The sequence below is a fragment of the Temnothorax curvispinosus genome, unplaced genomic scaffold (assembly GCF_003070985.1).
Source record: "Temnothorax curvispinosus isolate PA1 unplaced genomic scaffold, ASM307098v1 QBEX01006326.1, whole genome shotgun sequence".
NCBI classification, from domain to species: domain Eukaryota; kingdom Metazoa; phylum Arthropoda; class Insecta; order Hymenoptera; family Formicidae; genus Temnothorax; species Temnothorax curvispinosus.
The window spans coordinates 178,000-205,483 of NW_020216106.1; the positions used below are offsets into that span (position 1 = coordinate 178,000).

The 27,484-nt window shown below is 38.5% G+C and overlaps 2 protein-coding genes across 4 annotated transcripts in view; one reads left to right on the forward strand and one right to left on the reverse strand.

Moving 5' to 3' along the window:
- The window catches only part of LOC112455720 (gustatory receptor for sugar taste 64f-like), a 68,721-nt gene that overhangs the window by 20,924 nt on the left and 20,313 nt on the right, over positions 1 to 27,484 (forward strand). The window contains exon 1 of one of the 3 annotated variants that reach the window (XM_025017834.1): positions 22,263 to 23,408. The exons of 1 other annotated variant lie outside the window; for it this stretch is intronic. The gene's annotated coding sequence lies outside the window, so the exon portion shown is untranslated. Of the gene's footprint in view, positions 1 to 22,262; positions 23,409 to 27,484 lie in introns of those variants that run through there. One more of the 3 variants, XM_025017840.1, reaches the window with a different exon arrangement.
- On the reverse strand, positions 261 to 15,920 carry LOC112455718 (O-acyltransferase like protein-like). The gene is made up of 12 exons (XM_025017832.1): positions 15,302 to 15,920; positions 6,448 to 6,603; positions 5,576 to 5,796; positions 3,403 to 3,611; positions 2,923 to 3,178; positions 2,537 to 2,697; positions 2,285 to 2,453; positions 1,925 to 2,118; positions 1,711 to 1,840; positions 1,449 to 1,641; positions 1,213 to 1,358; positions 261 to 1,084 (listed from the first exon to the last, which is right to left on the reverse strand). Exons 1-12 carry the CDS (start codon positions 15,573 to 15,575, stop codon positions 938 to 940), a joined length of 2,256 nt encoding a protein of 751 aa, XP_024873600.1. The 5' UTR covers positions 15,576 to 15,920; the 3' UTR covers positions 261 to 937.

Here is a 27,484-nt window from a genome sequence, read left to right on the forward strand (position 1 = left end):
AAATGATTATACGATAAACATGTATATGGCACGATTAAAACCTTTTTTTTCAGTGACGCTCGGAAAAATAGATTTTAGTTTTAAGTTTTTCCTGTACCTATGTGTATTTATGTATATTATTGTGACAAATAGGTCTAAACCTTTATCTTATTCATTATGCTATATTCTGCGTGATAAACGAGAATTGTATTCAAAAGAAATTATATGTAAGCTGTATTGCTTAAATAATACATGTAATATATAAAAGTAAAAGACGAGAAAATATATGAAATGTGTATTAATACTATTAACAATAATCACATTTTAGCGTCCAAGATATCCTGAATAAAAATATTTGCCTCTTTGTTACTATTAATTTTTTAAATGTTTATTATTCTACATTATTATTAGGTATCTTCATTGCTTATACGAGAAGACGGATTGAAGCATTGCAATGCCAATCCGTACGCATCATGAATTATACTATATTACCTGGTACGATATTGCCTGAGTGTAAAAAGACTAAAAAGTAATATTCTATATGTTAAGTTTATTAATTATACGAGAATTAACGAGAAACTAATATTTACAATTATTTTTATGGCCATATTTAGAACTGTATAAAAGTGTAGCAAATATATTTTTAATTACGCAGTGGGGTCGGTGGATATTAATTAATTAATTAATAAAAAAAAAACTTTCATAAGCACACTTCATTTGTGTGCATTTCACTAATTACTTTCCTACTTTATAAAAATTTAATTTTTTACAAAATAATTTCTTCTCAATTTTTTCTAATATTTCATACCCTAATATTTCATACCCCGTAATTTGTCTACACGTTATACATTAATTATTAAAAATTTAATTAAAAAACACTATGTACAAAGCCGTAGACAAGCTATTGTAAGTCAAGCTAAAATATTTAAGTCTAAATCAAGACAAAATTAAAATAAAATTATTCCATTTTGGATGATTTCGTTATATCCTTTTTCGACGCCGGTTTTTTCAATATATAATTTTTTATATTCTGAAACGGTGTGTCGAACAGCAGCGTGAGAACTATTGACATGAAAAGAATCCATGCTATTTCTTTTATATTGAGCTGAAACACAAATTAGACATTTAAAACAATCAATATATCGCACTTGATTGAACTATTTCGTAAGTGGATAAGTAAAACGGGCAAGACATTAAAAGAAATTTTACGCTTGTTTTATCTATAAGACTTACCATTATCCTGAAAAATTCATAGTGCTCCGCGGTGCGGGTTTGTCCAACATTGTAGAAAAATATCGGAAATTGTGTTAAATAGACGGCATAACTAATCCTCGTAGTAACGAGAAATCCTCGCCAAGAGGCTAATCTGTTCAAGAGCCCTACGATTCAACAATGCAACACGCATTATAATTGCGGAGATAATTGCTATTTGTAAAATATCAATTTTACGATATTGATGCGATGATTACCGTTCGAGCTGCCGGTATGTTGCGTTAACGCTATCCAAAGGAATAGGCCGCACCATCCGATAGGAGCGAACGCGTTGTAAGTAGCCGCGTGAATTGGGTTGTACACGTAATCGATAGAACCCATTTTAGAGGGCCCGAGAAAAGCTGCCAAAAACATCAGGCTGCACACGGTCCAGCCTGTGTAGAAGGCTGTCTGAAAACGTTGAAAATTAGCGTATTCGTCGCGAATGTATCACGAGTAAACAATTAATGCAACGCTCACTGTGCCCAGTTTGTAATCCTTGGGTATATGCCGCAGCAAGTAACCCGCGAAGATACCGATGATGTAAACGGTCAGTCTGTGCGACGGTAACGTGTAGGAATAATCCGCAGTGTCGAATAATTGTCTTATCCTGCGTGAGAACGAGATATGAATAACATGTAATTGGAATCAATCAATCTCTTCTCGCAATACAATGGAACGTTGATTTACTTACGACGTGCCGAAGTACACGTAATTATTGAGATCTTTCGTATATGTGACGTAGAATCTTAATATCGTAGATATCGAGGCTATTATACCGAGTATAATAGCGCCGATCTTTGGCCTTTTGTACAAGAGCAACACCATCACGGGTGAAATCGCAAACAGTTGCGTGTCTATTCCTACATGATGCGTGTGCGTAAGACACTGAAAGCGGAGAAAGATAGTTTATCTATTGATGTGAATAGGCTGAAAGTGAGATCGAAGTAACGTTGCTAATATTTTGAAAAAACATCCCAATCTCAGATTTCATTTTTAAAGTCTTTCAGCCGTTTTTATCTTTTACGATTATTTGCATGCGTTTTACACCTACCATATTCTCGAATCCGAAATAATTGTGAATAAACAAAAAATTCCTCCACCATGTTCTCTTGCATATTTCCGCGTGACTGGTCACCACCAGCGGCCACTGCGGTCCAGATCCGATGTACGGCATAATATAAGTACAGAACAATATCAGCGCTCCTAGAGTTGGCACTAGCCTGAAACAATAAGTTGCGCGTAAAGAGAACCATTTTTCGTTTTTACTTATTTCTTTATTGAGACACAAGACACACATCAGTACCTTAGCAAGCGCGATAAATATTCGTTCTTGATGTCTAAAGATCCGGTCCTGTTCAACCTACCCACGAATGAATACGTGGTTAACAAACCGGATAGCATGATGAACGGGTCAGTATACAGACTGGCCGCTCTTCCTAGGACGGTCCACGGTTTACCTAAAAACTGTTAAAAAATTATCTTTCAACTCTAAGCAATATACATTCGTGACGAAAATCGATAGTAATCGATTAATCAGAACACTGTAGATAAAATTTTATTCACGTAGTAAAAGTATAATATTTTTTATCTATGAAAAAAATTATTGCAAATGCGAATATGTTGAATTTGCGGTTTTCGAGTTATATGTTTACGTATCTGTTTCTGAAAAATGAATAATTCACAACGTACCTCACTCATGTAAGTTCGGTTCATGTAAGGGATAAAGAATACCGCCATGCTCTTGTGAGCTGTGAGCAGCAGTAGGCTGTTCAAGAATCGAATACCGTGGAGCGGCGCTATGTCGCCTTGCGGTCTTTCCAACGACAATAATTTCAGAATGTTGCGTTTCAAAGAGAACGATAAAAGCAATTCGCTGACCGGTATTTTGCAATGATCGTAGTACGCGGCTACGAGAGTCAGGACGAACACGGTGACGAAGAGAAGACTGAAAAAAGTAATATGAAAATTATTCAGTTAATTCAGAGTTGACTATTCGATTCATTTTTTGCCTCAGCTTAGTTTCGACTTTTGCGAAGATCTGCCTCGTTAAAGAAAGTAGAAAATTTTAAAGAATCGACAAAAACTTATTACACGTGATTGGATAAATTTTTAGTTTGTCCATTTTGCAATGTAGATGCTTGGCGTGATTCAAATATAGTATATTTTTACCTGGTGGCGATAGTAGCTTTTGATAGAACGAATTCTTCTTTCACTTGGCACATGTTCTGGTCCACTTGTAGCGAGATTTTGAGACCAGTTTGAGCTGTGTACTTCGAGATGGCATGTTGAAGAGAGGCCTTCACGTCTTGGGCCGTACATGACGCGGGAGTGCATATAGCCCAATTGACGCTGCTAAAACGCGGTACTCTGTGACCGGGCTAAAAATAAATATAAACAATCTTATAATCTGTAATATTGTAGTACGATAGACTACTGTCATTAGATTGTGTTAACTGAAATTAATTTACTCTTAATAGACATAGCGGATTTTAAGGCCAAATAAAAATTGAGAAGATTATAATCAACGAACAACATGGAAATCTCGTGAACAAATTGATAAATTATGTTCTTGAGAATCACCATAATGCTCTGTTTCTTCACCGTGCAACATATTAATCCTGTTACACATTTTTCGCCTATTTTCTGTAATTTCTTACTATAAGAGTAAAAAAATTACCATTATGTATACCTATGTTTCGATAAATATTTGCCACATCGAAAAAAAAATGTAGAAGCTCGAAAACATTGTTTGAAGAAACTCGACATTTATTATCCCGATTATACGTAGCAGACATGATAATGGGATGTTTTTTTTCTAAAATCATCTTTCGCAAGATTTTTTATATTTATTATTAGTTATCGTCGTGACGGCGAGTGTTTTAATATACTCGCCGCACAGGTGCTCTCGAGAGTAAATACATTTGCGGAAGTCTATTAAAAGCATTCGATTGTGGGAGGCATAAATAAAAGAGATGGAAACGTTTTGTAAATCATATTTCCATGATTTCTGTGAAGGAACAAGCAAATCAGAAGATAATTGATGTATCTGATCAGTCAAGCAACAATAATTAATACTCTTGGGTCTCGCTGTGAGCAACGTTAACAATACCGAATGATAACCCATTAGCATCAATTTGATATGCGACACACAACATTATAGATGATTGTTCCAACCAATCACATACACGCAGAACACGAAGAACATTATTGCCTATTATTGTTATGTAATAATCGGATTGTCGATATCTAAGCAAAGCAAGTTTCTTATATGATTCAGCAATTCACATTCTTGCGTGTTTTCTTTGACACTTTTATTTAAGAGCTTCAATTGAGTCTGTTATTTTTTCACTACAGCTACATTGAATTATGACATTAAGAGTGAAAAATTATGTGATTTTTTTCCTTGCACAATACGTCGAAATAAATCACTTTTTATCGGGCTTTGAGATCTGATTATTCAGGAATACATGTCGCGACAAATAACATCACGGAGTTTTTGTGACGTGCCTCCACATTTTTCGGAGAAACAGAAACGAATTTCTCATTTCTAAATTTAATTCAAATTTCCAGATAGCTATCAATGATGCTATCCGGAGGCTCGAGCTCTTTTTGTTTCGGGTAACTGTTTTTATTTTATTTCACGCAGTTCCCCGTTTTGTTCCATTAAAATTCATCTTACGTCGGCGTCGCTCGTCTTTATCGCGATTGCTCGCTTGAGCGTCTTTTATCCGACAACATCCGGCCGCCAATGTCTCTCCCCCCCACTTCGTCAATTTACATAAATCCTGCGGCGCAGGATTCACGCGTCTACTACATATTCATCAGGGATTAAACGTACGCGTCGGCGATGATCCGCCGGATCATTAAAATGCCAGGAACATTATGTTCGCGGGGAAATACCGATATGGAAATATCTTTTTATTTGGGAGTTTAGATCGATTCTCTTACGCTCGATCCTCCAAATTACAGTTTTATCGCGCGTGAATCTCATTAATTAATTTTGCCGTTTTATTCAATAGTAATCCAGTTTATGGGAAAATAAAGCGGTATTTCCGTGAACGTGAAGTATTCTCGATCGGAATATCGAGCGGACCGGAATAATGAGAGCTTGTGCACGAGTTGCCTACATTAACGTAATCTCGCGTCATTGCGAGTTAGCGAGTAGGTAAATGGCGAACAGTTTAAGCAGACGATTTTGATATTCTACGTGCCGAGGCGATCGGCCGTTCCGCTCGCGTACGTGAGATATCGCGATAAGATGAGGTGATTGATTGCGAAACGATCGATCACGTCGGCACAACGTTCGCGTGGCGTATCGCGAGAATGCACATTATATACTCACGTCGGTCATGTTGCTGCGAAACGCATAATGCGAATGCAGCAGGCGATGCAAGTATTTAAGGTCCGGCCGAGACTGGTCGACGTCCAGCTGCAAGTACGCCAGACAATACTGTCCCCGTATGCCATCCTTGCCCTCGACACCGACGCACTCGTCGAAATCGCCCAATTGATTAACGTTCCCGCTCAGCAGGCCGGAAGGCACTTTCGCGGTCGCGTCGTACACTAAAACGTTAAAAGGGTTAAAAGTGATTGATATTACGAGAATAGAAAGGTAGGACCCTCTTTTGACAGTGAGAACGATTCCTATACAAGTAAATTCTTGACGAAAAATTTTGACCGTTTTTGATTATTCCGTTGGGAGTACACGGAATCTAATAATAATAATAATGCTCGCGTAACACGTGCGGTATGTGTATAAAAAAATTACACGCCGGCGTGCACATATGCAAAGTGAATTCAAAGAAAAAAGGAAAGATCTGGCGACGATCGCGAAATTTTGAAATAACCGTTGCCAACTAATTAAGTCCCTCGTGTCGCATCTAAAATAGCGTGGGGTATTAACATATTAATGTTTGTCTACGAATCAAATATTTCACTGAGTCATTCGGGCCACGTGAAAGATCATTAAGCACAAATTCGTCGTTTATTTACGGTCATTTCGACGACTGATGGTTCGATACATGCTTCGAGTTCCCGTTTTCGCAATCGTTCAACGAGAGAGTTTCTTGAAACGAGTTTTCGATAATTGCCTTCGTGTAATTTAATTTCAAATTACGGAGAGCTATCTTTGGTTGACCTTATAGATGGTCAACCTCCTATAGAGGTCGTGCCTCCGAAAATGTACTCGTCCATCGGTACAGTAGTCGGACTTACTTTTGAGCGCCCATAGCGTGAACTTCGCGAGCTCCTCGTGAAAGATGTCGGCGTGTCGTTTGCATGTCGCGCTGACGCCTCCCGCACCGGGATCGTACGGGGGAAGGATTTGCAATAATCTGCGTGCCTCGAGATCGATTCTCTCGGGAAAGTCCTCTGGAAAAGAAAAGCGAGGTATCCTTTTAATGCTTCCAACATTTAGGAATTTCGGATATCCGTGTATTAAGGGAGTATAAAGCAAAGAAAACTCTCGAAAATGAAGGCTTCTCGTTCCCCCTTCTTCCTAGTGAATTAACTAGTACATTACCGGGGGATTCACGTAAATCGCATGAGACCGTGTATTAAGGGAGTATAAAGCAAAGGAAACTCTCGAAAACGAAGGCTTCTCGTTCCCCCTTTTTCCTAGTGAATTAAGTAGTACATTGCCGGGGGATTCACGTAAATCGCATGAGACCGGCTACGTGCTTCGCGTTCGAACACGAGCGAGGAATTTTGTCGACGTAAAAGTCACGCTCTCGCCTGACATTGACATGATAATGCGAAAGTCGCGAGAGAGCTATTAGATACCTCCCGGCGTGCTCATTCGCAAACGGTGACGCAATCTAGGATCAAACGAAAGCGAAATTTTCGGGTAAGGTCGACGTATGAGCTATACTCGGCATAATCCCACTCGATGTTACATAGAAAACGCCGGTGAGGCTGAAATATGACTCAATCTATCTCGCAATGTCCAATCGTGACGCGGATTAAACTGATTTTTCAATTCTGATGGTTCTCATCTTCTCCTCCGTCTTTTTCTCTGTGTCTTTCTCTCCTATACGCGAAACATTAATCAAACCCCGCTTCGAATTGTTATTCGATAATTGAATTGAAAGTTGGTCTTGTCGAGCTAATGAAATAATTCGACAAAATTGAGCGAACTAGAAGATAAGGTCGTTGATCCGCATCGAATGATGTCACACTTATTAAATTTTAGCGAAGGTCAATGTACAAATTTTGATTTTATATATTCCCAGACTAACAGTTGAACCGGTATCATGCATAATTAATCAGAAAAAGGAGTCCTCTAAAATTTTTGCGAAAGACAATTATTACATAATCTGAAGTAGAATCAGTGATTAGATCTCTCTTTTCGTCACAAGAAGCTCATTTATTTTCTGCGGTAGCAAACGAAAAAATTTTATTGATAATAAATTATTGAACTGTCTTTTTACACGTGTGTTCGTTCAGGTATATAGTTAGAGCGCTCAGGTATTTACAGTTACAGCAGTTAATATTATTCATACGTCTAAAAAAATAAGTGAAGGTTTTTAATTCATAAATGACGAACAGCTTTAAGAAATTTACGAACAAAAAAGCGTCTGTGATATTATTTTCTTAATTGTAGTAATATTTCTAAATGCATCGTAAAATATCGAAATAATCAGTCAGAATTCGACAAACTGACGGGATAATTTTTCCGTAGCATACTCGTCAGCGAGCTTACTGCAATTAGATATGGAATAAATCAAATTGCAAAAGCGCACGTATGTTCGACCACATAGAAAGTGGCAAAGTGCATTATTGCGTGGTTATGGCGATTACGTCACGCATCATAAACTTTGTCTTATTGTTAGTCAAACACTCGCACGATAATATGACAATTAACATAATATCTTAATGATACGGTCTGTATTTTTAATTTTCCGATATATCGTATTTTCTAGTTTTATTATAACTATCGATTATCAATTGCTCGCGAGCTCGCGCGCGGTGTCTTGGAGGTGTCTCTGGTCTTTCCGTGGCTAGCGAATAATCGACCCGGTTTCCATTGTTCCACCCAAGGTACAACGACATTTGCTTGCGGTAATCGTGTGGCAATCAAACTGAAAAATGGAACCGGACATCCACAGAGAGCGCGATGTCAGTGTCGAAATCGGGACGACGGTCTCCGTACGAATGGAATCACTTAGCGTCGCGGTTTGTCTGTCCGATCGACTGTGGCTACCTGCGACACGCATATAGGTGTACAATGGGCGAAAGAGCGATTCATACGCGCCATTATCATATTAGTTTACTCGCAAGAGATTTCTATATATGTTTCGTATACGTTGCGTTAAAATTCTTTCACTTTACGTTATTGCAACCGATTCAACCGATTTTTCGTGGGTCACGTTTAAAAGCGATGTGATAATGAAACGATTGACACCCGTTGCGTAAAGCCGTAAAGTTAGGTCGTACGTTCACTTGGCTGTTAAATTCGAAGCCGAAGCCGAACCGGTTTGGTTCCGTCGCGACCAGGTATTAGAGATAAGATGGTGGATGATAAGGCGATCCTATTTCCATTTATTTCCAATGGCACTACATATGAAACGTGCAGTAATTAAAATTCGATCTTAAGCAAAAGTCTCGTGTTGTGGCGCGCAAGCACGAAATTGCATTGCGAAACGCGATAATGATCGGCGGTTTCAACCTGTCGTGTAAATATCGTTACATCGCCCCATTGCGATTTACGACGTCTTGTGCAGGAAATTAACGCGTAAACAGAAGGATCGTATGCGTATCTATGTATCTTTATTAACTCGTCGTCAAACACGCTCATTGCCAGTTGCGTTACCGCTGATTTTATTCATCTCAGGGAGATGACTAAAACATAATAAACTAACAATTTATTCGTTCTAGAAAAAAATTGTCTGCTTCTTGGTAGTTCGTAAATTCAACTTTTATCCCATTTACAAACACTGCCGGATGTCGAATAATTGCCGAATAAATAAATCGCGTCTTAAATTTGTCTGCTAAAAATCACGTGTAATATTAAAGTTCCGTTCGGGATAAGTTACTTAATATCCGCTAAAGCATATCCCATAATATTTTACTAACACAGTGTGATGATAAGAATTTAAAAAGAATTATCGTTCATAACGATACTATTGAAATCAAGTTACAAATTTATATTTGAATAACATGTTGAGAAAAACAGCTATATCGGCTCTAAATGTCGTGTCCGCGGAATGTTCATAAAAACCAACGCCACGTTACGAAATGTTACGTGGACATTGAACATATCCCTCTTCCCTCACAGCTGTGTATTGCAAATATATGCGTTTTACACAGATGCGTCCTTGTTTATTGGTTATACGCAATTTCGCACGTTGGACATATACAACAAGCGAGCATTCCACCAAATTCGAGTGCATTATAGCAAGGACTTTTCACCGAAAGCGACAACAAAGAATCAAGGCGTTTCTTTGTACGCATTCCTTATTTCATACAAGTTATTTTACGGAATTTTTACATCGACAATGAAGACGATGACGAAAATATATCTGAATGACATAAATCAGAAAGAAAAAATGCGTATTCATATTTATGCATCAAGTACATTTATCTTTATTATCGCGATATCATTGTAACCAGAAAAGTTTATATTTTTTTTCAATATCTTCATCTTTTATTAACAATTTATTTAAAAAAAATTTATTAAGGAAAACAATTTTTTTTTTCAGAAAAAAAACGTTCTTATTTTTCTAAAATATGCTGTAGCGTCTCGTTTACGAAAGTAATATATTTTATTAATAAAATGTATTTGACGCGAAATGCATTTTTATATCAACGTGATGTATCGCGCATGATTTAGTTGGAATGCTCGCTATATATACTATGCACCTAACTGTAAATCTAAGATAATTAATTAATCTCGTGTTCATTTGTCTTTCGAACTCTTTATTGCTCCAAAAAGATATTAAATCAAAGGCGGTTAAGACATGAATCAGCTATTCCGAATGGAACCTTGACACTTTCAGATGTTTCATTCATATTTAAAACTCGATTCTATCAGTTGTTACTTTCACATCGTTTTATGTTATATCCAAAGTTTTTCTTTCTAGAAAACATCGGTAATGTTTAACCGTCTATCGATTACTTTCGATGGAGGCAACGCGATTTAAGGGCAACGATTACACGATGTGTTACTTAACTACGGATTTTTACGGATTTCTGTAATGATATTAGAGATTTCTAATTATAGCTATACGAAAATAAATTACATTAGCTAAACTTTCTAAAGTATTAACATAAAACAGGTGGATATTCCTTATAGTTTACGTGAATTAAATGGACTTCAAAATACTTTATACATAATATATAAATAGATTTTGTAAATTTTGCGATATTTTTGCATATATTTATAATATTTGTTTCTTTCTTACATATTATGTTATAATAAACTATTTTTGAATTCTTTTTCAACCCAGATATGCATACATTTTATATTTCATAACGTAACGTAATCATAATCAGGAATTGTTTAACTGGAAATTGATGATATGATTACGCGTCGAAAATTTTGTTAATTATTGTTGTTTATACCTTGTTGTTTATAACAGACCTTGATTTAATAAGATGACCTTTCTCTCATGAATTAATTTACGCATACCTTTAAGTCTATTAAATTTATCAGCCTGAAGGTCGAGGTTCTCATAGAAACTTCTGTTAAATTGCTGCATAGACGCAATTCTAATCAAGAATCGAAATTATTATACATGTATTAATTATATCAAATGAGGCACCGAGAACGAAAGACAAAAGTGGGAGCTTTACAGCAAGCGACACAAGTCGACACAAGCGTCGTTCTATCTTTCTTTTTTGGCAATGAGTAACAAAGACAAAACGACACTTGTGTCAACTTGTGTCGCTTGCTCGAAACCTCCGTACGTGGTAAGAATCAAGTTTAGTAGAAATTTGAATTGAATTTTTATCTAAAATATTTAATATAACATCGATGTATTGTACTTATTGTAAACTAAAATCTTTTCTGGATATTTATTGCTTCAAGTATTGTTACAGATTATGTACATACGATAATAACCCTGAAACATTGAACGCTACCGCATTCCCGACCTTCCTTCGGTCCACCGGTAATGCTGCGTGCCACGTGCGTTGCGTAATGCAACATGCGATAATATTTACTTTCCGTTTCCAAAGGAGTCATGAGCGTGTATAGCAATCTGAGGCGAAATTCGACAGCATGCCTCGTTTAATGACGTACGATTAATGACGTGGCGGGCAAGCCACGATTTGGACAAAGTACAATCACACGAACTTTGATCGCTAGCTAATTTCATTATAATTTACTTCCTTATTCCATTTGTGCCGGTGTCTTTAAAGGAGAGAGATTCTTGATCTTTCTTCGATTCTATAATAATTTAACACGTTGGGACATCGAATTCTCGCCGCCGACGATGGGAAACCCGAATTAGAAAGCGCATGTAAAGTCGAAGCATCCATTAATTATAAGCGCAGACAGACCTAAATTTTTTTCTTATTACGTCCGCTGCTCTTAAAATTATAGACCAGATAAATTGCATTCTCTGGCGGAAAGAGATAAGGCAAATGTCAAGGTGATTATTAAATAATTAAAGTGTGACATTTTAAACTTGTTTTTCGACAGTTTTAGATTAAATTATTTTATAATTATCTGTTGAAATTTGATTCTCGGATTAATCGAAAATAGAAGTATACTTCTAATTTCAGATATGTTATTCATTATACGTTATTCAGATACGTTATTCATTATACATTGAATGTTATCAATTTAATTCTCAAAAAAAATGCTCTATAAATCTAATTTCTATAAATACTCTTTTATTGTTGGAGACCGTTGATTGAAATATTAAATATTAAAAATTTGTGTCAAAAAATTTCTAAATCTGTAATTTCTTAAATTTATTTTTTTGAAAGAGATTCTCGATATTTTTTATCGGTACGTTTTTTTTTGCAATACTTATTATCTAGGTGAATTTTATTGGATGCAAAAAGTAAGGTAGAAACATTCACTTATGCGATATTACATATGTAGGTAAGTCATTCTTCTAGTGAAGCGTAAATACGATATATAGATCTACATAATCTTTTCAATATTGAGAAATATTGAATAATTGGAGCGGCATTGTCCTGATTAATTGTAAACTAATGTAACCTTTATATGAGTAAGTCATTCATTTCTTTAATATACTTACATAATATCGCAAAAAGTCTTTGGGTAAAGTTTACATTTTCTAAATGCCGCTTACACACAGTTGATTCAACAAAGTTTTTTTGGGTGAAATTTTTGTGTTTTTTAGTAGATGACGTTTCCGTCATTAAATTCCAAATTTCAGCTTCAAGTTCTTCTTTTATAAATCAGTGTTTGCTTAACGGATATACTCGTGTTCATGACTCATGCGCTTAACACAGCAGAGTGCGTAACGTTGAATCACACACGTACTGCCACGATTAATAGTTTTGCGTATGCAATTCGTCGTATGTAGACAGTTAAAGGCTAAATCTATTAAAAAATAATTATAACTCAAGTCCGTTTGTTATAATCGAACTGTAAGTGGTAGCTCGTTATATCTAACAAGCTTATTATAGCATCGCCATGGAAACATCTAAGAATAACGAAATAACCGCTTTATATAAATGGAATATGGATTCTTCTTATTTAAGATCACGTTTGAGATTACGTTTCTTAAAGAAAAGTAAAAGATAAAAAATGAAGTTGTATCGTCCGAGACGGAGAAGTTCAATAACATGTTGTTAAAAGTCCGGAATCTCATCACTCTCGATACCTATATAACTTTTGTTACAAAAAACTAACTTGTTCGTAGGAACTCGTTTTGTGGCGGATATTACAAAAATATACGGCGGATAGGGAATACCTGTATCCTCTTCTTGCCGCATCCGTAATGCCCATATCTTTCCCATAATAAACAGAACCGGTTACCATGAACAGGTTCTTGATTGATAAAAACTGTACGTAGATGCGTTTTTGCCATGAACTTGCTTCCAACCGTAAAAAAAGGAATACCTTTTATTTTTAAGTAATGCATGCGAGATACGGGTCCAGTAAGTCCGATACTGAAACTATCATTAAGGAGTTACAGAATCCCGCCTCAGATGTGTATATAGAAGTGATGATGTATATTTGAATTAACGATGAAACATGAACGGAATTATTATATTCATTGATATTTCGGATTACGCACCCGTCTTTCGGAATTATAAAACGTTAAAATTTATTATTTCGGGAAATCACTTGAGACATAAATGCAGATGCACATTATTTACGAAACATTTTATATTTTAATTTAGCAAGTTGTAAAATTATCGCGAATCCCTGGGCTTAACGTTTTCGAATGGCACAGCGGTTTACAAATGGTTTGCATTAAAAGTATGCCGAAATGTCGACATACCTTTCGTGAGGTGATTTCCTACATTGAAATCTTTTAAGACTTTTGTTATGTCACGCTGCAAATACTGCAGTCACGTTCGTCGGTGCATCGACGGCATAATGCGTACGATACCGCCACTGTACAAGTCGTTCGAACATCGCGTATGTCGAAATATCGACAGTACTTTCATCCTATGATGTCTCGTAAATTTTAGCAATGACAGTTAAAAGATAAAAAGTTGAATTAAATTTGCATGTATGATTCTTATATGTGACCTTAATTGATCATGAGATAAAAAGTAAAGAAAATTGCATGATTAGATTATCAACTACTCGCGTGCTCTGATACTAAAATTAAAAAATTGATAAAAAATAAAGCTGATTAGAGTTTGGTTTTTAAAAAATTCATATATGCAAATCATCATGTATGCGGCAATTAAGGTCAATATGTTTTCTGCGGACGCATGCATTCTTTGCCGCCCGATTTCGATTAAATATGCCGATACAAAGAATCTTCCGTTTAAGTATTCTTGATTATACAAGATATTCTGATCGCAGATGCATTTGACGACAGTTTTATATTTGTTGAAGACTGAAATAATATCTTTTGTGTGTAACTTGGAGTTATTTGGACATTCTCAGAATCGAAAGAAAATATTCCGAATCTTTCTTACGCGCGTTTGTGAATCAACGTGATCGGCATCCGCGCGGTACGCAGTTGGAATAAATGTATGTGACGGCCTTCGATTTATAAAAGTGCAGCGGTAACACGTTTTTACAGACGCGAACGAAATTAGTACCCATCACAGATCGTTGCTGTACCAAGATATCGTGGAAGCTCCCGATATCGCTCCTCGCTATACATTTTGACGAATCATCAATGTCAATTGTTATTAGCGCTCGGGAGACGCGGGTATTTACTCCATTCCGCGTGCTTGATCAAAGGTTAACAGCATTTTGTTAATTATGTGAGCCGACAGCGCGCGAAGATGCGAATTTCGATTGCCGCGAGTGGATTTTACAATTAACGGCTAATGTTTAAAAGATGAAGCCGGTGCACGCGCTAAATACGCATCGTGATCGGTCACCAACTTGTCAATACTTCCGTCAACGAGCCTGAAATTATTTACTCGTTCGTCACGCGAACATGATCCGCTTGATTAAAAATGTACCGGAAAATCACTCGTTTATTCGTTTAGCCGTTTATTTAACCTCGAGCACACGCCTTTCCGGGATTTAAAATACATTCGCGTGAACAATAGCTGTTAATTAGTGAAGCTAAAATTCAGTCAGTGGTTTACCATGTTTCCTACATGAATGCGAAACGCATGAATAATCTTTGCCTTTTGACATTTTTATGTTAATCTTCACTAGATACACAGTTCTTACGAAATATGATTGATTAATTTCTCCATTTCTACCAATGCAGATTAGTTTAAATCTCGGTTTAATTTTTTATCTTTTTTTAATTGTTAAAACTAGAAAAAGATAAAAAATAAATTAAACCGAGATTACAGTTGATCTACATTGATAGAAATGGACATAAATGGCGAAACGTTAGACAGTCCTATTTAGTACAGAGTAAATTTCGCAAATTTTGTTAAGAAATGTCGATAGATATTGTATTGTTTCGCGTAAAAGCGTAGTAATTCTGGTATCACTCACCATAGTGCGGATTCGTGTGATGCACTTCCGGCCTGTCGTCACTCCATATATCTTTCTCTGTGTCTATCGTGTAATTACCAAGGCTGCTGATTAACTCGACGAAAGTGAAATTCTTAGTCGTGTCGGTCTTGTTGCGCGAAAGCACGCGAAGTATAGCCTCCTCCTCGAAGGTGCCGAGACCACTCGAGGATGTCAATACTTCCACCGATGATGACTCGGCGTGCGACAAAGCGATCAGACTGAAAATCGCCCAAATTCTCACAAACGTCCCCATTTCGCTCCTCCAACGAGCGCGACGAGCGAGGTATTTCGCGCAGGAGTATCGTTCGGCCGGTTTAACTCTTTCGTATCACGAACGTAGGCCTCTTTCAAGAGAGCGTAGATCGTAGATCACGTTCGCGTTTGCGCGATCGTCATCGGAAAGCCTCACTGTAGCTCTGGTGGGAATTTCGTTGTCCGATTCACCGAGAATGCTTTCTCTCTCTCGAGGAAGGTGCGGAGTTTCGGACTCGGCCGGTCAAGGGAACCGCATGGATTGTGATCGAGTGTATTCGCGATCCTCGAATTGCCCGGCTGTTCCAACGCGAGCTTTACGAGTGATCGAGGCTCGATCGCGGAACGACGAAGTCACCTGTGCCACCTTGCCAATAGGTAGCCCGAGAAGAGGGGTGGATACCATACCACACACTCGTCGTTCTCTCCCACTCTTTCTTCGAGGACCTCGCGTCGAAAAAGAAAAAATGAAGTGAATAGATGTAACTTCGCGAAGGAGTTGTTCATGGGTCGGAAACACCGTGTTGGCCTTCGAGAAGCCGTAACAATGACCATGAAATATTTGAATCCGTCGCAACATTAATACGAAATGTCGAGTCGAGCCCATCGACGTGAACACGTTTAAAATCACGTATTTTGTTCCGTTGATTTTTTATCCGCGCGAGAACCTTTTTAAGAAAAAAAAAGATAACTTGAAAGTTTTAGATATATATCTGAGGAAAAAATTCTCGGGGATTTTCGTGTGTGACTAATCAAACTGGGCACGTATATATCATATTTAAATTTTTGAAATATTAAAAGATTAATTTATTGATGTTTCCACTGCTAATTTATGTGATTGCCTTGAGACGACTACACATTTGTCACGGTCCACGTAATAAAAAAATGATTTTCCCGTGTTTCAAAAATAGCAACGTGTACTCAAAAGTGTCCGAGAGCGTCGAAGTTACGAGCTCTCAGGGTCAGTGTGAAAAAGTGAATCGCAATATATTTGAGGATAGAGATTCCTAGGAAAATTTATGTAAATATGAGTCTCAGTTTGTACTCGAGCTGCCGTTGAAAGAGAGAATTACGCTGTCGCGTCACTGCATTATAGAATCAAACGAGCGCCGTCCGTCCCATCGTAACGAGGTGTCGTTGCAACAAAGACACATTTAGATTCGATATTGTTCTATTGCGGCGGCGATTGATTAGGATTCGACGGCGGTTTAGTGTGGTCATTCATAAGCGGGACGGTGCTGATGGCTCGAGATCAGCTTGCAATTAAAGTTATCCTTGAGGCACTCCGTTACCGTCTTTGTTAACCGAACACATTTTCTGTTAACAGTTACGGCCTCGAAAAACAGATTACCATCGAAGTCTGAGATCGTTTCATTATGTAAGAAATATGAGGGACAGAAAGAAGTCGTATATTCGCCAAGTTTTTAGTTTTTAAAGAGAAAATGCGAAAACTTTTTCATGTCGCAAAACAATTTTGATAATATATAAAAGCTTTTTTTATCTCATATAAAGACATAAAACAAACAGATGGTGTGACAAAAGCCTTACGCAGTAGTGAAAGAAGATTATTTTTCTGTCAACTGATATCGCGAACGAAATATGCTGCCTTCGCTGTTTACCGAGCGTACGGTAATATTGTATTATAGTTCGGTGTCGCGAAAATTCTGCTGACGCATACACTCGCGACAATAAATAATAAGACAGAACGAGTAATAAGTCGCGGTCGATTTACCAAAGACAATGTAAGAGCGATATCCGATATGTACACCATAATCATTTTTTTTGTTTGATTTCTTCCGGTTTTTTAAATACACGCTTGCCTTGCTTTCTATGGGCGTAATTAATCCGAGGTCGATTTACATGCGTGCGCAATCTGATTATCGTCGTACTAGAAAATATGTTGCAATATCTCGCGATTATTAACATATTAGACTGTCACAAGTTGATTATTCTCTATAGGTGTTAGGAACGCTAGAAATTATTGTATGCAAAATCCTATCTTATTGCAAAATAGCAATACGCTTCGAAAGCATGCAATGCTGCGCGCCTATAAAGAGATACTAGCCAAATGCAAAAATCGTCTCCTCCAAGGCCATCGAGTACGTGGCCTTGAATGTTTAAGTTACGGGTGTTCGACCTGACGCCGTTAGCTTAGCTCTTGATCACCGCTGAATAATGCCGGTAGGCCTTCTCCTACCGTTTATCTTTACTTAGAAATTGGTCGCGTGTTCAGGCTTACAATTAGTCATTTTGCAAACCCCAACTGGTCTCTAATAATAGCAAAACTAATACACCATGCACACGCGATGAGAAGATATCTGACGTTTCGTCGTACTTGAGGTCTTTCCCTTTGCAATAACCTGAAATTCTTTTCACTTTATATATGAATCATTTCGTTTGCGTTTATGTATGTACATGTCCTGTATCTTTTGTCTACTTATGAAGTGTAAGCTTCGCCGATTTGAAAGTCTAATTAACTCTCGACACGTGCCGTTATCGCACAATGCCATGCATTTGCACAGGCATTCTCAAGAAGCTATAATCCAATTCAGGGTACAGAAACTCGGTCATCGTTTGCAAAATCTCACGACTGTTTATTATTCAATTATCAACGAATTGACTATTCCTTCATTTATATTCTTTGGAATAAAAGTATATTTTTATATTACGTATATATATTATACTGTATATTTTAATAACGGTTATCGAGAAATCTTTAACTTTTATACAGTTTTTTTCACTATTATTCATTATATGCATAAAGTTTGAAATACTTTAAATATTAAAAAAAATAGTTATATATGTATTTATTGTTAGTATTGATTAGCAAAAAAAATTATTTAATTTGTTTATTACAGCTTAATATATTTTCTAAGACTAGAAAAGGTGATATTTTTATAGAATGTATTTCTATATTATAATATTAGGACTTGTGCAAATTTTTTTAAACACAATTGATAAATAAGTGATTTAGCGTGACTTAAAATTTAGTTTTCCTGCGAAAAGTTAAAATTAATATTCTGTTATTAAAATTTGCATTCGTTAAATCGTATTCAAATCAATTCAAGGCTTAGTGAGCACATTGCGTGAGTCTCTACGCACTTTGTTTGTACAAAACAATTACAAAAGCATCGTACACACGCATGTAAGTACGTTTGCTCGTAGCTCGAGCACTCTCTTAGACGGACATGTGAATCGTAATAGTGACACTAGGTCGGGGATCCTCACGAGTTGCATTCCTTACAACGTTCTCGTTGCAACATTTAGCGACATTTGCCACGCTATTGCCGATGTCTATTCACTTTAAAAAAGAAACAAATCAACTGGTTCTCTCAACTATACGTTACAATCGTTACATACTCGCGACCGTCGCGATCATCGCGGAGATCTTTGCCAATTTGGATGTCGAAAGTAATAGTATCGAAAGAGTCTATTTGAAGGTTGATATGAATTTTATTATTATTTTTTATTACAGATGAAAGGATCGCTCACCTCGAGTTTATGCTAATGTGTTGTTTCGTATAACGTCGCAAAAATCATAAATTTCGACACAGTTTGATAGATGCTAAGAGTTATAATGCGCGAGGAATTTTATATAATAGTTTGTTAAGTACGAACTTGATATCTATCTTTGTCTTGAACGAATATTTTATTATTATATTCATTTTGCATCGTATTTTAATATTTTATTTTTGTAAGTAAAATCAAGTTCTAAAATTTGTCTTTACGAGCAATAATAAAAATACAGGAGTAAAAAGAATTTATATTTTAATGATATATGGCTCCACTTATGACCATTTATAATATGATTTATATTTTAGTAATTTTAATTTAGCAATTTGTATATGATGATTATTATGCAATATTTACGCAGCACTGTTTAAATATTAAAGAATGAAATTTAAACTGCAGTATCTCAAGTTAAATAAAGTTTTGTTGTTTTTAACTGTGTATCGAAACAACAGTATTATTTTAATTTTATTAGTTTATTTAAATTAACGACATATTTTTTTAGTAAGAGCATTGGCGATCTATAGGAGTGATAAAAAATGAGAGAAAGATTCAAATTAAGTATTAATTTGACACTTTAAACTTATGTAACAATGAATAAGGAACTAAAAAATATCGATTGAGCGATAAGAGATTATTCGAACCGTGAATATTTTGATGTTGGAATTTTCTCTTATTAATTTTAATGCAATGTGATTAAGAGTACGTACTCATAATTGAGAGTTTCAATACGACGATAAGATCGTGTGTACGCATCGTTGCGTTTTGATATTTTTAAAGACCAGCGTTTATTCGTGAACTGAACATTCAATAAATCTGAATCGCGAACCATTATTATGTGACAGATTTGACTGTGCTGTCATAAATGTCACGTCAATGCACATCTCGTCTACTCGATATGACAGTTGATTTGTCGGGTGAACACATTGTAACCAGAAAATTGGACTCGCACAAATGATTTACCCATGAAAGTGCTCCGTAATCTTTCCTACAATTAAGAGAACTCTCTTTGAGGTTTCAGTTCCGGTTTTCCTTCGATTATTTTTCCTCGATTTTTCTGTTTCCTGAAGAGTTCAATTCTGTACGCGTACGAGTTAGTAGATTAATAAATAAGCTCGTATTTAATAATTTATCGTCACAAGAGTGACAAATATAAGGTCCCAAATCTATTTCAAAGGTTGGATCTCTGCTCATTTTCAGACTGGATATTTCAATTATATATTCAAGAGAAGCGGGGATTAGTAATTTATTACGCGTGAGCGCAATAATCATAATTTATAATTCGCAATTATTTCGCGTGAGCGCGAAATTCCGAATCGGCAAAAATAAATTATTTGAATTACGTGGACGGCTCGTGTGACATATATTACGTCAATCAGCCAGTGCGAGTTAGCAAACGAATCGCGCACGCGGCTAAACTCGCACATTACTTCCGCTGTATCATAATCCTTATTAACGACTGCACAACGAACGGGCGGTCCTGTCTTATTATCACGACGAGTAATTCCTTCCTTCCATCGCGATTCTCGTTACATCATACCGATTTGCTCCAAGTAAAGATATTAGCGTGATTGTGATTATACAATCAATTCAATTATGCCATTAATAGAAATCGTTGAACATCAAGGATTTTTTAATAAACGGACATTATTCTGTGCCTCTGGCGAGGAAACGTTTATCCTAACAATACGCGCCGCTTTATATCGTCAATCTGTCGTGAAAATTAAATAAATTACGGATAATTAGATGAACAAATATTATATATAATTTATTTTTACATAGCTTCTTAACGTATGATACATTTATTTGCGCATGCCGTAGAAATTATTATTCTTCTCACGGTTTGCGTTATTTAAATCGGTCGTTCTACGAAGTTCGCGATCTCTAGATCTTATCTATCTCTAGATCTTATTAGAGATCGCAAACTTTGAAGTTTGAAATCTATTGATAATAATACGCGGAAACTCTTTAGAAATCGCGCGCACTCATCTCACGTACTTATTAAGCTTATTAGCTTATCTTACGTACTTATTTTTTATTTAAAGATTATTTGAACGAAAGAAAAGTTTGTGCTTGCCGACCAGTGTTTACGGCACGCGCGCCGGGAAAAAAGAAAGTGAGAATAATTTAATCGACGGTCGGCGCAACATGCTTCGCGTTCACTTTGCGATGTAGCTCATTAAAATGAAAGGCCTTCTTTCTCGCTTTGCGTGAGGCGTGTAAACAGGACAGATACGTTGTTGAACTTCGTGGTCGGACTATTGGGAAAAAAAAAAATAATACCGCAACCGTTCTCGCGCCGATCCTCGATGAAGAGATTGACAGCGGGATGCTGCAAGTCCTTCACCGCAAACATATATGACAGCGTCGTAACAGCGTTTATTGCTTCTCACCAGCTTCTCTCCCTCCCTCTCTCTCTTTCTTTCTTTCTCTCGCGATGTCGACATCGCCACGACGTTATGGCCAGTGTCCTATTTTTTTTCATCTTTCGGACGGCAGACAAATAAGTGTTCCTGTTCCGCGTCACGGATTCTTCCTCGCCCGTGGTTTACTTACGAGTCGACGCATTCAAATGCGATTCACGGACGCGAGCCGAATCTTGCGTAGGTGTTGCATAAATTTCGCGTAAGATCGGAAGAAATTTCACCGAATTCGCATTCGAGGAGTGTCGCGCCGCGCCGTCGCGTTGTAACAAGGGGGATCCGCGGGGTGGGTCGTGTCGTCGTCGCGAAGTCAAGCGTAACCCGCTCGTACGTTTCTAATGAATCGCGCGAGCACGCGTGTAATCGACACGCAACGACGGATTTGTTTGGTCAAATCGACTTTCGGTTCTGATTACGAAAAGCTTTTCCATGCGCGTTATTCGGATTGCTCGTTGTTCAGCCCGTCAGAAGTGATCCTCGCATTCCTTTCGTTAAACGCGAGCCCTTCAGCATCCCACATTACGATTCTGCTCGATCTCTGCACCTGAAATATCGACCATACACTGTTAAATTTGTACAGTGTTATTATTCTCAATTTGAGTCATTTTTAACCATTATCTATAGATCGCCACTGCTCCTATTCAATATGTCGTTAATTTAACTAGACCAACAAAGTTAAAATAATAAATTTTGACACTCACAATCAGTAAAAAACAATGTTATTCAACCTAAGGTATTGGTTTAAATTGCATCTTTTAATATTTAACAGAATGTATGCTAAAAATAAAAAATTTTCGAGAGACTACGACCCGACAGGGGCTTTTTGAGTTTTACGAGCGCCAGCTTTGGAGAACTGCCCCGGCCCGGGTCGGGGTAGTTCTCGCGTCAAGTTGAAAGTTGGGACGCAACGCGCAACCCTCGGTGCAGTCGCACCAGGGCACCAGCCAGTCTCCGCTCGGTCGTCTCCGGTGACTCTCGGTCGCGGCCGGCAAACACGCGCGGCATGCGTCCGGCAACCAGCGCCGTGACCCGTCGGCAGCCGACCAAAGCAGACCAAAGTTAAGTTAAGTCAGACGCCGACGATCGGGAAACGATGTCGCCGTTTTTGTTGTGCGCGCCGCCGTCGCCGTCGACGTCGCCGTCGCTGCCGACGCCGATCGTAGCCGCCTCCAGCTGCAGGCCCGCAGTCGGTGCGCTGGCCGTTTTCTCCGTTCGTCGCGTCACCGCGGCGAGCTCGCATCATCCGTCCGCGTGAATCGCGCGCGGGACGGGACTGCTTGTGCTGCTGCGCCGATTGAAAGCCGCCAGCCGCCACTCGCCACTCGCCACTGCCGCGCGACGCCCGTCCGTCGCACGTGCACGTTCGCGTTACCGAGTATCGCGCGGTCCTCGTGCGAGTATCGATTGCTTCGAGAAACGCAAGAGGAACGAGCGAGCGAGCGAGCGTGCGAGAGAGAGAGAAAGAGAAAGGTCTTTGCGTTCCGGCCGTTCCGCGTGCGGGTAGCGCGGTCGTTCTGCGCGGCGTCGCGTCTCGTCGCGTCCCGTCGCGTTGCGTTGCGTTGCGTCGCGACGCGCGACGCCTCGGCGACACGCATTTTCACATTCGCGCCCGCCGGCGCGAGGAGACGGCGAGAGGAGGCGGGAGGAGGAGAAGGAGTAGTCGGAGTAGGAGTATAGACAACACCAGCAGCGGCAGCGGCGGCGGCGGCGGCGGCGGTGGCGGCGTCATCACACGCGTGTACCAGGGCCTAACGAACTCGTGTGTTGTAACAACGGCCGCGAGCGTCGACGCCGCGTCACGGCGGTGTGGCCTGTGGCCGCGCGCGATAACGCACACGGGAGAGGGACGCACACGGTGGCCGGCGACGCGGCAACACGCAGCAACGTCACGTCCCTCGATGGTGAGTCTGTGAATCGGCGCCGACGTCACGCGCGCGTCACGGCGAGTAAACGCGCTCCGATCCTTTTTACGGTCGAGATAAGCGGCGGCCGGCGATGACGGCAACGCGGCGGCGACGATTTTGCGTAACACCAATTCCCCGGGGAAGGTCACGCGCGGACTTTCATTCCCGAATCTGACACTCGCGAGGTCGTCGTTCCCTTTTCCCTTCACCTTCACCTTTGCTCCTCATTTGTCGCGAGTTTGTTTTCTTTTCTACTTTCTTTATTCATTGTTGTTCTTCACGCCGCTACAGTATATAGCCGCGTGCCGTCTTACCAATTTCAGCTCGTTCCTTTCATCACTCTCCGTCCCTTTTCCGCTCGTGCTCGCGCGCGGGAGGGCGCGCGAGCGAGACGGAGGACGAAAATCGTGACGCGAATGCGAAGCACGCCGCGCAGTACGAGAAACGGCTTTATTCGTCCGCGAAATCCCTCCGCCTGGTATTCCTGGTAACGAGGATCGATGCATTTCTTCGCGTACGATTTATCGTTTTCCAATGGACGTGACAGTTAGGTCTTCCGGACGAGATTGAGCCTCGTCGAAAGCGAGAGCGGAAAAAAATTTACCGATAATTAGTCGATAATCTGTCGCGATCGCGATCTAACTTTCGTCACTTTTCAGATTAATTAGTAAACTGGTTGCGGTGAAGAAATATAAAAGGCGCGGATATTACGTCCGGGTTTTTACACAATTTATGCAATCGTTATGCAATCGTGTGAAATAATTTAGCGGTAGTCGAATGGATTTATTTATTCGATATTTGAAATTCTTTTTTATCCTAAACACATATTTTTTAGAGCCCAAAACTGTTTTATTTTTATCTCTATTTTCAACAATTATTCATAATTTCTCTTTTCTAAACTATTGATTATATTATCCAGCCGAATTGTATTCCTTATCCATACTGTATCCGTACATCGGCATAGGATTAATTAACAATTAATTTTCTGCTAGATTTTTATATATCTTTATTACGTCACGTTTTGTTATTCTTCAAACACGCGGCTCAATCCTGTTTGGCTCAATCAAAGTTGGCAATCGATCGGCATTCTTGGACTTCTCACGCGACTTCTATACACTCCGCCATTTGTACATAACTATGTAAACTATGACATTTACGTGTATAATCGTTAAAACAGTGATTCCTAACCAAGAATTCATGCGTTCTTTACGGAATGTGCCAGATTGATAATTAATTGCTATTTTTGTCGACAAACCGTACAGTCTTACCTATATGCATTTCTTAAGAGGATGCGAGAATATATTCTGGGAGATCAGGTTATAAGAACCACTGCATTAGAAATTCTCTTTAATTTTCTTGATATTATACGGAGTATTCCAGCTCTAATGAACCATCTTTCATCATCAAGTCACAAATCGCTTGATGAAATTAATGAAGATCAAGAGACATCATATCATTTATTGTCAGTTTTTCGTTAGAAAATAACTTTTCGCAAATAATTAAATGTACAGGTTTCCGAATGTTTTGTACAGGTTTCGGAATGACGTAAAGCGAGGAAGCTTTTCACCTTTTTTCGTAAAAGCGAAAATCCTCTTCGGACTTTTTTCGGTTAGGCAAAAATAGGTACTAATACATATAATGTAGGTCTTTCATAAAAGCGAAGTGGCGTGAAGCGAACTTTCGAAAAGCGGGGAATATCTGGATCTTTATAAAAATTACACATCTGTCAAAGTAAAGTATAAAATTAAGCCAGGGACAAGATTTTATTGTTTATTTATTGATCGGGAAGCTTCTTTCGTTTTCATCTATTGATTCCTCGGCGCCTCGACGAAAGATTGACTCGAAGAAAGATTGATCAAAGCACCCGTAGATGAAGGGGGGGTCTTCTCTATAATGTTTCTTAAATAATCGCTTCGTCTCTTTCTCACGATGTCGTCATGTGTCGAACTCAAGGGCAAAGCCGGTATATGCGTGATTGAGAAATCACATGGGAAACCTTTTGACTCATTTTCGGGCTGATCAGGTCTATCTTGCGGGCTCGATTGCTTGATTACTTTACTGTGCGTTGAATTGCGTCAACGTCTAGACCGACTCGAGGCCGAATGGTTAAATGCGCGAGACACTTTTGGAGTATCACACGGTTGAAATTGATCAATTTTCCGAGTTGTTACCGGTAAATGGCACTCGATCGTCGGAATACGGTGTCCCGTTTGAAACGTAAAATGCGATTATGTAAAATTATATGAACAAACGCTCCTGTAATGACATTTGAGAATTTTAAAGCGAAAATAAAAATACTTGGAAATTTCAAAGCGAACCAATTGACCATCCGATATCTGGCTTTGTCATTAATGCCGACGAAGCGGGAATTCTGTTCCATTTTAACACGTCGACAAGTAAATTGGCTCGCGAAACAAATTTGAGTAAATTAGAATGCTTTTTTAAAATTCGCGATTATTGTATACGTTTCAATCTTCTCTATTTTGCGACTAACAAGATGCAGACTAACAAGACGATTCTAAGACGTAATCGTATATGTTGCTCAACGTTTCATGGAGATCGCGTGACAAGTCGAGAACGTTGTCTGTCCGTGTTCGTCCGCTCTTACGCGACTCGTGTAACTTACCGGGATTCTTATCTCGACTTGCTGATTTCTCAACAACGTTAACAACGTAAATACGCGAAGGGTGCGTTAACGAAAATCCTGATCGATAAAATTAGATTTACTCGAGGAACAAAAAAAAACACACCGAAACGTCGGCGATCAATAACGTTCTCGGCGCGTTCCTTGTTCCATTTTTCCGAGATTGGACCTTATTATCTCTAACAATAAGTAAGTTTCCTCGTTTTACTTAGCGATGTCAGGGCGTATCGATCGACTCGTGAATACGCGAGTATGCGGATAATAATAAAGATACCCGAGAAGTCGAAGACGAAGGATCGATCTCCCTAGATTATTTCGATGACACGGATCATACCCATACAGCACAGATTCCCATATAGGGTTTTACAGTCGGCCCAATACTGGGCCCGTATAATTAATACTGGCCCAGTATTGGGCCGACTGTAAAACCCTATATGGGTTGTTGCAGAAAGCTTCCAGAAAGGTTTCAAAGTTGCAGAAAGCTTCCAGAAAAGTTTGAAACCTTGTTCTGCAACAATCTGTGCTGTATAAGTAATTATCTGCCTGTCGGTCATCATTTGTGGAGCTTCTTTTTCGACTTTATTTCTCGCGATAGCAATGCCGTGGCTGACCGTGAATATATAAAACCTAATTCAGAAGGGAAGGATGCTATAGCTACTAGAGTTACGGAAAATGGAGATCGCGTGACAATCCATTTGCGTTCCGTGAATGATTTCGATGTAGAATTTTTCCGCTACGTGCAATAGAGATCGAAGGCGAACCGTGTCTGATTGAGGGTTCGGCATGCAACGACGGATAATCGATATCGATATCGATATCGATATCGATTCAATAAGGGCAACACTATTATTGTCCGATCAAATTCTGCATATATTCGTAGAATGTTACTCTGACATGCTACTGTGACATTATGTCATCTCACTGAGAGCGTGAGTGTCAGGGTTGGACTTGACATCGCGACGAGCTAGAGACAGCTTATCAAGAAAGAAATATCTACTTTTCAATAATTAACAGTAAAGTTTATGAAAAGACGCGCAAAAGTTTTGGAAATTTATTTAAACTTCTTCTTCTTCGACTTTAGTCAAATAATGTTTAATTTTTTATTTAAATGTTTTTAGTTAAATTTTCCATTTATTAAAAATAATTTTCCATTTATTAAAAATAAATGGAAAATATAAAATTGTTTGTATATAGAAGGTCGCGTGTATCTTGAAAGTCTTCTCACTTCGTATCGTATTAAATCGCGAAACGGAGTCGCGAGAAATTCTTATTAACCCGTTTTGAGTACCCTGAATTTGTCAATTAAAGTAATTTTAGATGTACACGCGAGAAACGCTCATTGCGTCAGTGTCTGCGTCATTTACGCGGATAACGATGCTGTATTAACGACTATATAGGTGATGATGACTTCATTTTCCGCCCACGCACT